The sequence below is a fragment of the Lottia gigantea genome (genome assembly GCF_000327385.1).
Source record: "Lottia gigantea unplaced genomic scaffold LOTGIsca_67, whole genome shotgun sequence".
NCBI lineage: Eukaryota > Metazoa > Mollusca > Gastropoda > Lottiidae > Lottia > Lottia gigantea.
In genome coordinates, this window is record NW_008710284.1 from 415,476 (window position 1) to 427,593 (window position 12,118).

At 34.1% G+C, this 12,118-nt stretch overlaps 2 protein-coding genes across 2 annotated transcripts; both read left to right on the top strand.

Moving 5' to 3' along the window:
* Positions 1 to 1,388: 1,388 nt before the first annotated feature.
* LOTGIDRAFT_235605 (hypothetical protein) lies at positions 1,389 to 5,840 on the top strand (the record flags this gene model as incomplete). Its single annotated transcript, XM_009065012.1, has 5 exons — positions 1,389 to 1,672; positions 3,166 to 3,367; positions 3,723 to 3,817; positions 3,972 to 5,090; positions 5,326 to 5,840. 4 exons carry the CDS (start codon positions 1,389 to 1,391, stop codon positions 4,180 to 4,182), a joined length of 792 nt encoding a protein of 263 aa, XP_009063260.1. The 3' UTR covers positions 4,183 to 5,090; positions 5,326 to 5,840.
* A 523-nt stretch (positions 5,841 to 6,363) lies between these two features.
* LOTGIDRAFT_207133 (hypothetical protein) lies at positions 6,364 to 11,207 on the top strand (the record flags this gene model as incomplete). The annotated part of the gene is made up of 12 exons (XM_009065013.1): positions 6,364 to 6,433; positions 6,769 to 6,968; positions 7,186 to 7,293; positions 7,729 to 7,815; positions 8,186 to 8,341; positions 8,704 to 8,781; positions 8,974 to 9,056; positions 9,319 to 9,386; positions 9,641 to 9,737; positions 10,118 to 10,253; positions 10,571 to 10,734; positions 11,086 to 11,207. 12 exons carry the CDS (start codon positions 6,364 to 6,366, stop codon positions 11,171 to 11,173), a joined length of 1,335 nt encoding a protein of 444 aa, XP_009063261.1. The 3' UTR covers positions 11,174 to 11,207.
* Between the last annotated feature and the right edge of the window lie 911 nt (positions 11,208 to 12,118).

Sequence of the window (12,118 nt, forward strand, 5' to 3'; positions counted from 1 at the left end):
CTCTCTAGTCTGTATGGGGAAGGCTTTTTCTTGTGACTGCTCATTTTCCAATACAAAAGCAGATTGCAAAGTAGATGCGTATTATACAGGCACGTGTGTCCTAACTCAGAGGGCATTTTGCTCATTTCCATAATAGCAGATCGAAATGCAGGTGCAATGTACGGGTTTGCCCTATCTATTTTACGCTTGTCAGTCACCCTTAATGCAATAAGGCATTTGGTGAGTTATTTTTATACTAGAGTACCTGTTATTATTATTCTGAAAGTTATTTCTCTATTGTACTGTGAGTTATAGATATCGATCACTATTTTATATGTAACAGATGTCCTTTGTTTTCAATTTCAAAGTCTGGCAATTTTCCAAACAGATTTTCTGCAATATTTCAAAGACTTTGAATTCACTTTAAGTCATAAATTTGGGTGACGAGCCATTTTTTTTTCGAAATGTAAAATAACAGCAAAATGAGTGTGCGATTGTGTCAAGCGAATCTCAAATGCTCAAGCGTTATGACTTTTTGTGACCCCAGCGTTTAGTTCTGTGACCCTATAACGCTCAGTTTTGTGACTCTATTACGCTCAGATGTGTGACTTTTTAACGTTCTTTAACGCTCTGTGAATCTATTACGCTCAGTTTTGTGACTCTATTACGCTCAGATGTGTGACTTTATAACGTTCTATAACGCTCAGTTTTGTGACTCTATAACGCTCAGTTTTGTGACTCTATAACGCACAGTTTTGTGACTCTGTAACGCCCAGTTTTGTGACTCTATGACGCTCTATTTGTGACTTTATAACGCTCATAAGATTATCGTATTCGATTGTAAATCAATTCATAATTAATAAACAGTGCTTGATCTCAATTTGTTCAGAAAAAAATATTTGACAGAAGTTTAACATAATTAAACCAAGATTTAATTATGATTATATTTCAAAATCAAAACAATATGATGTTTATTTCGCACTTCAATGCCTATCTGGTTCATTGTTAATACTAGCTGACTGGCTGCCTGTATATAGCTAGAGAATATATCTGTATTGATAAACTAGTAGGAGTCTAGTCACAGCTTAGACGTGGAGAGTTTTAGCTAAATCTAATTTGACTTTGTGGATTATTGCATAAGCTGAGTTTTAAACGTAATAAGGAGGAACTGTTTAATTATCCGAGAGGCTTGGAATCATTTGGAATTTAAATATCGTTGAGGGATCTCTTTTGCCCAGGGAACCAAAAGCCTAGCAATAACATTCATGTGGATAATCCTTGTTAACAGTAAAGTGTATAATATTCGAAACGTTGCGTTGGATATTATATGGAGTAATTACACAATATTTGGACCTTTATTTGAAGTTGAAGAGACAAGGGGGAGACATTAGAAATATTTTGGACATATTATGCTGTGTTGCTGTTGTGCTTCAAAAAATGATGATACCAAAGTACCCATCCTGCATTCGGATGCGGAGATTTTAGAGCCCGACCCAGGAAAGAAGCGAGACAGCATTAACGGTCATACTATAGTTCAGAATGGTCCAGATAGTACTGAAATGGGTGATAAAGTAAGCAAGAATTCTACAGAAACTGAAGGAATGGCAGAAATCAAGTCTAAGCCGAGTGATGGAGGGATTGAGGACATATCAAACGTCCAGCCGGTCATCCCTCTTACTATTGTCGATGACGAGTGGGTACTTATTTTATATACGTTGATTCAAAAATATCCCTCGTTTCAGCTTTCCCCTGTCACACTCTCTCCCTTTTACCCCTTTCTCTATCGTTATATTCTGTTACACTCCCTCTCCACTCCCCTCTGTCTGTCTGTTTGGTCCTTACCCCCCTGAAATTGTTGTGACTGATTGCTAAGCAAGTTGTTCAATCTAAATTGAAACCAGTCCAAATAATTTTTAAGCTTAATAAAGAGTTTAACCGACATGATTCCTCAGCATTTGAAATTTGAAAATAGAAGTCTAATGCTTCTTTCCTTGCAAATGTTCACTCTCGCACACTGCACATAACATTATTAGATGCAGAAAAACAGCAGGGCGTAAACACTATATTATTTGAATAGTGAATAAGATAAATATAGTACAGTGACAGTTCTAGATATTAGTCATTACCTGTATAATAATTACAATATATATAGTATATAATCAATAGTAGAATACTAATTATAAATTAATATATATTCTAAACCTCATATTAACTTACATATAGATACATCTCATTTATTCTACCTTTTGTCATGTTTCTTTACAAATTATTTTTCACAGAACGAAAAAACTTATACAATCAGTTGAAATATATAATTAGATAGCTTATGATATTTAAATATCAATTAAAGGGACAGCGTCATTAATGACATGAATTATAACTAACTCCTCTACTATATAGTACACACCCGTATATAGTACACACTCCACACCCGTATATAGTACACACTCCACACCCGTATATAGTACACACTCCATACCCGTATATAGTGCACACCCGTATATAGTACACACTCCACACCCGTATATAGTACACACTCCACACCCGTATATAGTACACACTCCATACCCGTATATAGTACACACCCGTATATAGTACACACTCCACAACCGTATATAGTACACACCCCACACCCGTATATAGTACACACCCGTATATAGTACAGACCCCACACCCGTATATAGTCCACACTTATCTATAGTCCACGCCCGTATATATATATATATACACCTATGCTTAGTACACATCAGTATATAGTACACACCTGTATATAGTACATACCCGTAAATAGTACACACTTATCTATAGTCCACACCCGTATATAGTACACACTTATAGTCCACACCCGTATATATACACCTATGCGTAGTACACATCAGAATATGGTACACCTCTATATGTATTGTACACAAGAGTTTATATATAGTACACACCAGTATTTATCCTGAATTCACTTGAAAATATCAAAAATCAATATCATCTATATGGTCTCTCTGAAATAGTTCTAGGTTGACAGACCTAAATACAAAATAAACAATATTAGCTATGCAATGTGGACTCTCAGAAAAAGATACCTGGTATCAATAAAGAAGAAGTTCGTGAATCTCCTATGTAAAGCACTGGTCGATTTTAATAACCGAGGATCATGTTACCTCTGTAAAAATGTGTATCTTTGTAATATTTCAGAACATTAGAAGATCACGAAGAAGATATGTCTGAGCTACATAGAAAGGAATCTATCTCGCTATCTAAAGATGAAATAGAATCACTGTATTTTAAAGCAGAGTTTGCCTGCATGGATCTGGGTAAAGATGGGAAATTATGTTACTCTGAGTTTGTACGTTTGTTAGCTGGTCTAGGTTACCATTTAGGAGTTCCTGGAGCCAAGGTAAGTTCACGAACTGGACTATTGATGGCATGGCGAGTGCTGCTGAAAGTCGGCCCTATCACCTAAAGGCTATCTTGAGTGTTAGGCAGCGTAGAGAGGTTACTTTATTGAATACATGTTCAACTATTGTCTATTACAGCTTAATATGGGAAGTCTGTTTCGATTAAGGACGAATGCTAATTTGCACGTGCATACAAGATACGCTGAAAGCATTTATGAAATATAAATCATCGTGGTGATAATCTCTTTATAGAGAACATTCAGAAAGAGTCAGCATGTTTCGACTGATAACTGTCAAAAGAGTCTGTATATTTCGGGTTCAGGGTTCATCTATATCTGACTGATTATCTTACAGAAAGTTTGGAAAGATTGCGGGAAATATGAATCGTCGTACATGACATTACGGGAATATGTAGATTTGATGAAAAACGACGACGAGTTGGAAAAGGCGTAAGTGTGTTCTTTTTATCCTCGGTAGTATATGATGAAATTAAACCACTACATTTACAAGCACCCGTGATACAAAAAAAGTGTCTATTGATGCCTAGGTGCGAGACGGAGTGTCTGAAGTGTCTCAATTATCTCCCTTTCTTATGTTTTCCAGCACCAGTAGCTGTAGGAGTGTTTTTGCAGCCTTCGATTGGGATAGCAGTGGATGGGCGTCCAAATCGGATATCATAAAAGGCTTGGAGACAGTCCTAGGAATTACTGTGACGCCGCAACTCGAACAGAAAATACAGGCCATGGATTCAAATAAAGATGGCTGCGTTTATTATGGAGATTATTTAAAGATGCAACTGAAGGGATTTAAATGAGGGAATATTTAATTCCTAATTTTTTTATCAATTTTAAAGATCGACATTTTATTTTTAAAACATTTACGTCTGAATTATCTGAAAGCTTAAGACAAGATACCTGTATATTTTCTTTGGGGTCTAAAAGCTTAAAATATTCCCTATAAGCTTTCATTGAAACGCCCAAAAGCTTAGCGACATACCTTCTTTTAAATACCTCAAACAAAAGACAATTACGTTATATGCCTACTTTCTTTTGATTTGTAATATAAAATATTCAAAATTTCAAAATTCATGGTGGTTCTGGGTTATTTCACATAGATATTTTGGCTTAGACGTGTTATCATCTATTGGATATTTCTTAATTCACCCTATACCTAAATACCAAAAAATCATTATTATATCAGCTACAAACAGATTCCGAATTGACAAACCAAATTGCAGAGTGACATCTGGGGTTATTTATTAGGCTTACAATCTGATCTGGTCTCCTCTAGCTTTCAGAACGTATTAAAAGAGTGTTAAAATATTATATAGCATTAATTAAATGGATTGGGGGACACTTACAGCTCCATTTTGGATCTTTTTAAATTTCTATAGCATGTTTGTGAGATTCGGGACCCTAACACACCATTCTCATACTTCCAGTGTAAATGCAGGTGCTGCACACATGCTTTAAGGATTTGTATTGGTGTATTATGAAGCAGCTGTTAACGCCCTGTTTAATCACGTGGCCACTATAAAACTGTATAAAAAAATATATTATTTTATTCTACTATAATTTTTCACAATGGCGACGGTTTTTAAATTGTTATTTTTTATATTTTTGCTAAAAGGTGGTGGTAATCAACATTCACCAAGTCTTCCAATTTTAAGATTTAGTTCGAGATCTAACCGGACGCTGGAATTTTAAATTATTTATACGTTATGACTTGAATATTGCTGTAAAATTGTTCAAATTGGATATATATATATTTAGAATAACTTAACAGTCATTGCTTTGTACATTTCTCGACCCCTAGTCATTTCCATAAATGGTATCCGGTATGCTTATCGCTATACTTCGGTGCGAAGCTTGAGATGAAATGGCGGACCAGTTTAGTCATTCCCCATACATACGTTCGTTTAGTTATAAAGACTTCTCGACATTTTGTGATTTTCAATGCATTAAACTTACATAAAAGAGTACACAATAGATTATCTGAGTATTTACTCTGTGTATCTCCGATGGTTAAAGCCAAGACAGGGCGTAAAACTGGGTCTCTATCATTTCCAGTGTTCAGGGAGAAATCGACTTCAATTTGTTATATTTTAATAGAAATATTTATGGTTAGTTTGCATATATCCAGGGTTTTATTTCAACGCCTTCCATGGTACAAGCTGGTGCTTGATCGTAGTTTGGATCTACCAATTCCTCAGATGTGATGTACAGATGTGATTTCAAATCACATAATATTACGTCTAAATAACTGGTAGAGCCAGCTTGTCGAGCTAACTTGATCCATCAAGGCCGTACAAATAGCTAGTTTTGCCCATAAGACACAAGACTAGGTCTTAAAGGTTTCGGATATAATGCCATTCATCGGGCGTCTGGAAATGAAGCTCCGATATTTGATTTATTTTTGTATATATTTGCACATTTTGTTGTTATCGATATATAAATAAATTTCAACAATTATAAATTCGTGTCTCCTTGCTTTCTCCTATTTTAAATTCAGTTATTAATTAACTATAAACCTTTATCCTATTCTATTGGATCCAGTGAGTTAGAAACGTTATAGTAGCCTTGTTTAAACAGAATATTTGTCAGCTATACACACTGGCCCGTTGTTCGCCCAAGGCTAAGGCTGAGGCTGAAGGGGGCTGGAGGGGACCAACTGTTTCACCCCACAAGCAATTCAAGGCAAACATCATCTCACAGCCTGCCCTGTAAAGTGTTATAACACGGAATCATGAACAAAGCCTTGTTTGACAGGTCCCACTGTAAAAAAGCGCACATATTTGGTCTGATTATACAAGTTGAACTGTCAAGACCACCAGCAGACTTTATTCAGATGTCTGGATAATCACGTCAATTATTAACAGTTAAGTTATCCCCCTTTGCTAAAATCTTCAAGCATGGCTTCCAAACGTGAAAATATTTAAACTTTTATTAAATTTTGATCGTTTTACTTATGAAAGTCTTTTGATTTCACAGGAATAATGAAAATTAAATGTTTGAGTCGAAATCCTGATGATTTTCTCCGGGAAACGAAAAGAGACATCCATAAAGGTTAGTTTTAATAACGATCATAAAAAAATGTAAACAAACACACGTGTGAACTGTGATGACGTTTAGATTGTTTTGGTTTTTTTTGATCGATTGTAATTCAAATATTAATGGGATTGATTTTATATTTTTCCTTCTTATTTCTTGCCAATGGTATCCCCCTTTTTTATATGCATAGATCTAGCAGATATGAAATCATTTTAGACTTGGTCTTGTGAGTTTTATTTCTTTCATATGTCCATATGATCATATTTAATCTGATTTGTAGCCTGTTGCCCTGCTGGAGATCAAGATTCAGTCTTAAACATAGTTTAAACTTGCTCACTTCTTTATTTTAGTCCCTAGAAACTATGATCCAAACCTACATCCGTTCGAGGCCCCCAGAGAATATGTCCGTGCATTGAATGCTGCTAAATTAGAACGAGTTTTTGCTAAACCATTCCTAGGATCGTTAGATGGTCACAGAGACAGTGTCAGTGTTATTAAAAAACATCCCACCAGTCTTTCATTGTTATTTTCTGGGGCATATGATGGAGAGGTGAGTGAACTGAAATAATTGAACTCTTGATCTCCCTAATTGGATTTAATTCAAATTGGCACAGTTTAGATGATAACAAAGTAACAGGGCGCTTAACAAAAATAATAATAGTTGTATTTATAAAGTGCTGTTTCGTTAAAACAATGGATCTTTGCCAAGGTAGGGAAGAAACATGAGATCTAAGTTGTTATCTTTCTTTATTCTTGTTCAAATTTAGGTTCGACTATGGAATATAGCAAGAAGGAATTGTGTAAAAACTGTCCAAGCACATGATGGTTTGGTACAAGGACTGTGTGCTCATCCTAATGGACAGTCTATTTTCTCGGTAAGCTACACAAAATCTAAAAAATCTATCAGTACATACCATTAGTGTATCATGCATAGAAGTCAGATCTGTGCTGTCTTGATAGTTATTCAAGCTAAAGAAAACAAGAGCAACAACTCAATTTGACTCTAATTTATGTGTAATCACATAATCAAGAAGAGTTGAATAGGTTCTTCCAAGTTATCAAACCCAGTAACAGAGAGTGGTGTGAAGTGTTTTGAAAGAATGAAAATGCCCTATCTTTCTGACAACACATTTGACAGATCCACCATTATTTATATAACAGACTTTGTTTTTTATTTTGGTTTTATTATTGATATTGAAAGTGTTTTGAAAGAATGATAATGCCGTCTCTTTTTGGCAACACTCTGCCACAGGATAACTCCTTTCAATATTTATATTATATTTTATCTTGGTATTATTGATATTGATTAGGTGGGTGCAGATAAACTGATAAAACACTGGAGTCTAACAGAAGAAGGTGATATTGTAGATGAACCTAAATCAGTCATTATGGGTAGGGTATGTATCATATCTTTTTTGTTTGTTGATTGAGTGGTAAAGTTTATCAGCCATTTTATCTATCTATATTCTCTTAGTGACTTCATATTATTCAATTGTTAAAGAAAATTGTACAAATTTTGATCAGTTGACTGAAGATCACATAGTGTAAGGTTTTATAAGAGGAACTCTCTTATAGAAGCACTGGTCTAGGTCACAAGTAGGGACTGTGAATTTCAGCATTGGAATACATCAATTTGACAGAAAATTACCTACTTCTGGAGAGATATGCAGAACAAAAAATTCAGAAATGCAAAGCGATTGTTTCAGGGAGATGTGAACATGTTTTTTGAGGTTCTGTTTTAACATTTATAATTGTTATTTTTTGTAGAGTGTGTTTCAATGTATTGATCACCATGGTAAAGAGAATTATTATGCCACGTGTGGGGTGGGAGTAAATATCTGGGATGAAGAGAGGACAGAACCAATGAGATATTTTACATGGGGTGTAGATTCTATACATCATGTCAAATTTAACCCCATTGAGGTGAGTTCACTCACTTTTCAGAACATAGCATTTGATTTGTTGAATATTTAATGACCTAGAACTGTACCAGCATAACACTTTTGTCAGATCATGGGTGGAAAATGGATTTATCTGCTGAAAAAAATGAAAACATCCAGATTTGCAAATTAATGTACAATGATCAAGCTATTACAAACTGCGTGTTTTATCTTGACTTCAATAGACAGATAGTTTGTTAACAATAAGTCATGGATTCCAATCAAAATTCTCCACTATACAAGAAAGTTGGCTATTGTAGTTCGTAATAGCTTGACATTATGAAGATGAATACAGCTTGTTTTAGAAGATATTATTAAAATGATTATTGTTAATTTTATTGACAGTGCAATATACTGGGAGCTGCTGCATCTGATAGAAGTATTATATTGTATGATATGAGAGGATCTACTCCATTACGAAAGGTTAGTATCACACAGTACTAGCTGTTATCAATCAATTGGTATACTACCTGATATTTTTATACATACAGACTAGTAATATGTAAATAATGTTTGTCTATTATGCCTTGTATCATGAAGTATTGATACAGGATGATATGACTGGTGTATCTGTTTGTATAAAACACTGATTAATGCTGATATTTCTATTAATAGGTGATATTGAAATTAAGAAGTAACGCTATCACGTGGAATCCAATGGAAGCCTATATTTTTACAGTAGCTAATGAAGACTATAAGTAAGTGTGTTAATTGTTAGAAATTTATAAAATTAAATTATCGAATTGGAATATCAGCGTCAAAACAGTACTGATCTAAGAATAAATGTGTGTTTTTTCACATGAAATCTAGACTATTCTGTATCATAAAAGCGAGTATTAATGAATCAATATAGACTAGCTGGTATAGCCTCTTACTAATTATTCTACCTTTATACCTTACAATAAACATGTTGATTACTTCGTAGATGTGTAAAGATATATCTTTGTTTATCTATTTCAGTTGTTATACGTTTGATATGAGAAAGTTATCTATACCAATGAATGTACACAGAGACCATGTTGCCGCAGGTTCGTGACTTTTCTACAAACTAAATTTTTATCAAGACAAAAATAAACTGCTGTTAATAGTTGATGATCAAAGAAAGAAACATCTATAATTTACAAGAATAACAACCTAGATTCACCCAGAATGAAAACAAACTAAATCTTAAAAGTACAAGAGAATTGTTCTGTTTGCTATTTAAAGTAAGATAACTGCTGTTAATGAAACTATGACTAAGACCACAATGATTGAGTTATTATATTATGTATGTATATTACAGTAATGGATGTAGATTACTCACCAACTGGTAAAGAATTTGTAACAGCCGGATATGATCATTGTTTAAGAATATTTCCACTAGATCACGGTCACAGTAGGTAAGTTCTTTTATTTCTATATGAAACTATTAGAAGAATGAGCTTGGTAAATAATGAAGTGAAAGTCAATGGAAATTTAATGAATGGAGTTTTAAGTGCTAAGTTTCTGCACCTGATTGGGTCATGTAGTGTGTGTGCAGTAGGGATATTTTGCCAGGACGGTGGCATTAGCCTACTCTTTTCGTTTACCAAATGGAGAAGTCCTTTCCATGTGATTTGATCCCCTCATTGTTATTGTTTTTGGGAAAGGACTAGACTTATTTTGTGATTGCTATAGTTACGTACTATAAGTTACGAGTAACCAGGTTCATTTAATGTCTACTTTAGTTAAAGTAACGAGTATTTAGGTTTAAATTTTTAAATTGCTATGATTTTTTCAGAGAAATATATCACACACAGAGAATGCACAGAATTCACACGTGTTGTTGGTCACTAGATAATAAATACATACTGTCTGGATCTGAGGAAATGAATATCAGATTGTGGAAAGCCAGGGCTTGGGAAAAACTAGGAACAGTAAGTCTCTTACAGATTCTATAAAGGTTTTCTAGCTTCTATTTACACCAGTTTGATTTTTAAACTGAGGTTTAGTAGGTTTGCTAGTATTTCTAACCTTTGTTTGTGAAGTGGAGACCAATATTTCACTGTAACTTTAATCAATTCTAATGTTAATATTATAAAATCAATATTATTAGAATTAATCAGAACGGATCTGTAATATCCAACTTATAACTTCACCACTCTTTTAATGGCATGAATTTTTAAAATTTGAAATCTGCTTCAATGCTTGAATTTTTAGATGCTTGTACTGAATCTAAAATGTTATTTTTCAGTTAAAATCTAGAGAGAGTACAACATTACGATATAACGCCAAATTAAAAACTAAATTTAGCAATCATCCTCAAGTTAAACGTGTTTTAAAACATCGCCACGTTTCTAAAATGGTCTTTCATAACACAAGAGAAATCAGAAAGATTAGAGAAGCTCAGAAGAAAAGGTTTGTACTTTGTTTTTCAATTTATTCTTTGTAAAGGGATTATAAAGAGGTTTTCCAAAATTTTGATGTGTACTGGGGACACTGATAGCATCAATTTGCAACATTCCAATTTTGAATCAGTTGTCTGTGGTTCCTGCCATTCCACCTAAACTAAGCATTTGATGACGTCAAACTCTTAGTTTATAACAAGAAACAAGAATGCTGGTCAAACTTCAGTAGGGACGCTGGCTGAAATAGGTCATTTGTCTGGAGAGCGTACAACGTGAATCTCGGAGTAACAACATGTTTCAGAATCTGTTCAATATTTATAAATTTACTGTATATATAATAATATTATTGTGTATTTTTCAGGGAACAGAATAGAATGGAGAACAGTAAGATTGGATCAGTTGGCTACAAATCAGAGAAAGAATCACACATGGTGGGAGAACTGGAGTAACTTCATTATAATAATAAAATGTACATATTATTTTACTCTTTTCTGTTTAGTTTCTTGTTTACCTTGTTCAGCAGAATTTTTTTCTGTTATCAGTTTTGGTGGTGGTTGTTTTCGTTCGTTTTTTTATGAAAAAGTTTGAATTTATTCCCCTTCCTTCATTATTGGAGTGAGGGTGGGACTGATATCTCTGTGGGTAGGGCAACAGAAAAAATACTTGAGAGGGAATGGGAAAAGTGTAAAGGTTAAAGTAAATCAGAGGGGGTGACTAGAATTAACTCTGGTTTGCTCTTCCATGTCGTAAAAAAAGAAAAATGAGGCTTACATCAGTGCAATTCACAGGAAGTAATTGAAAATCTATCAAAATACACAAATCATCACACAAACTAAATAATAAGCAATATATTCATACAGCAATCTGTGAATTAAAATCTTCAAGATGTCAAAATCAACAGTCATGTTGTATTATTCAAGCTGACAAAATCATTGCCTTTATCTAGGACCTCAGCCAGTGCTTTCTGTAGGAGATTTTACAAACTTTCTCACTCTTGATATCAATAGCCATCATGGATCATTCAAGATTGCAAGGAACAACAATCCCAAGGGATCCCGGTGCTCTCTTTTCAGTGCATTGCACTAATGGTATAAAAAAAAATGAAGTTATTTGTTGTCTTAAAATTTACAAGGATTGCAAGAGTTCTCTCCCATCTACTACTATTATCAAAGTTGAATGGCTGTTGAGGCTGGATACACGAGAAATCAATAAATTAGTCACGTGATATAAAATGGCTGCGCCCTTGTTCGCGTTATTTACAACAATGAATTAAGAAAATCGATTAAAACACCATGCAATAGAGTTTGAAACACGATGACATTCAGCGAATATATAGATTTAAAGGTGAGTTAAATGAATTTTAAGAGATTTGTGTTATTTGTCAATGTTTAGGA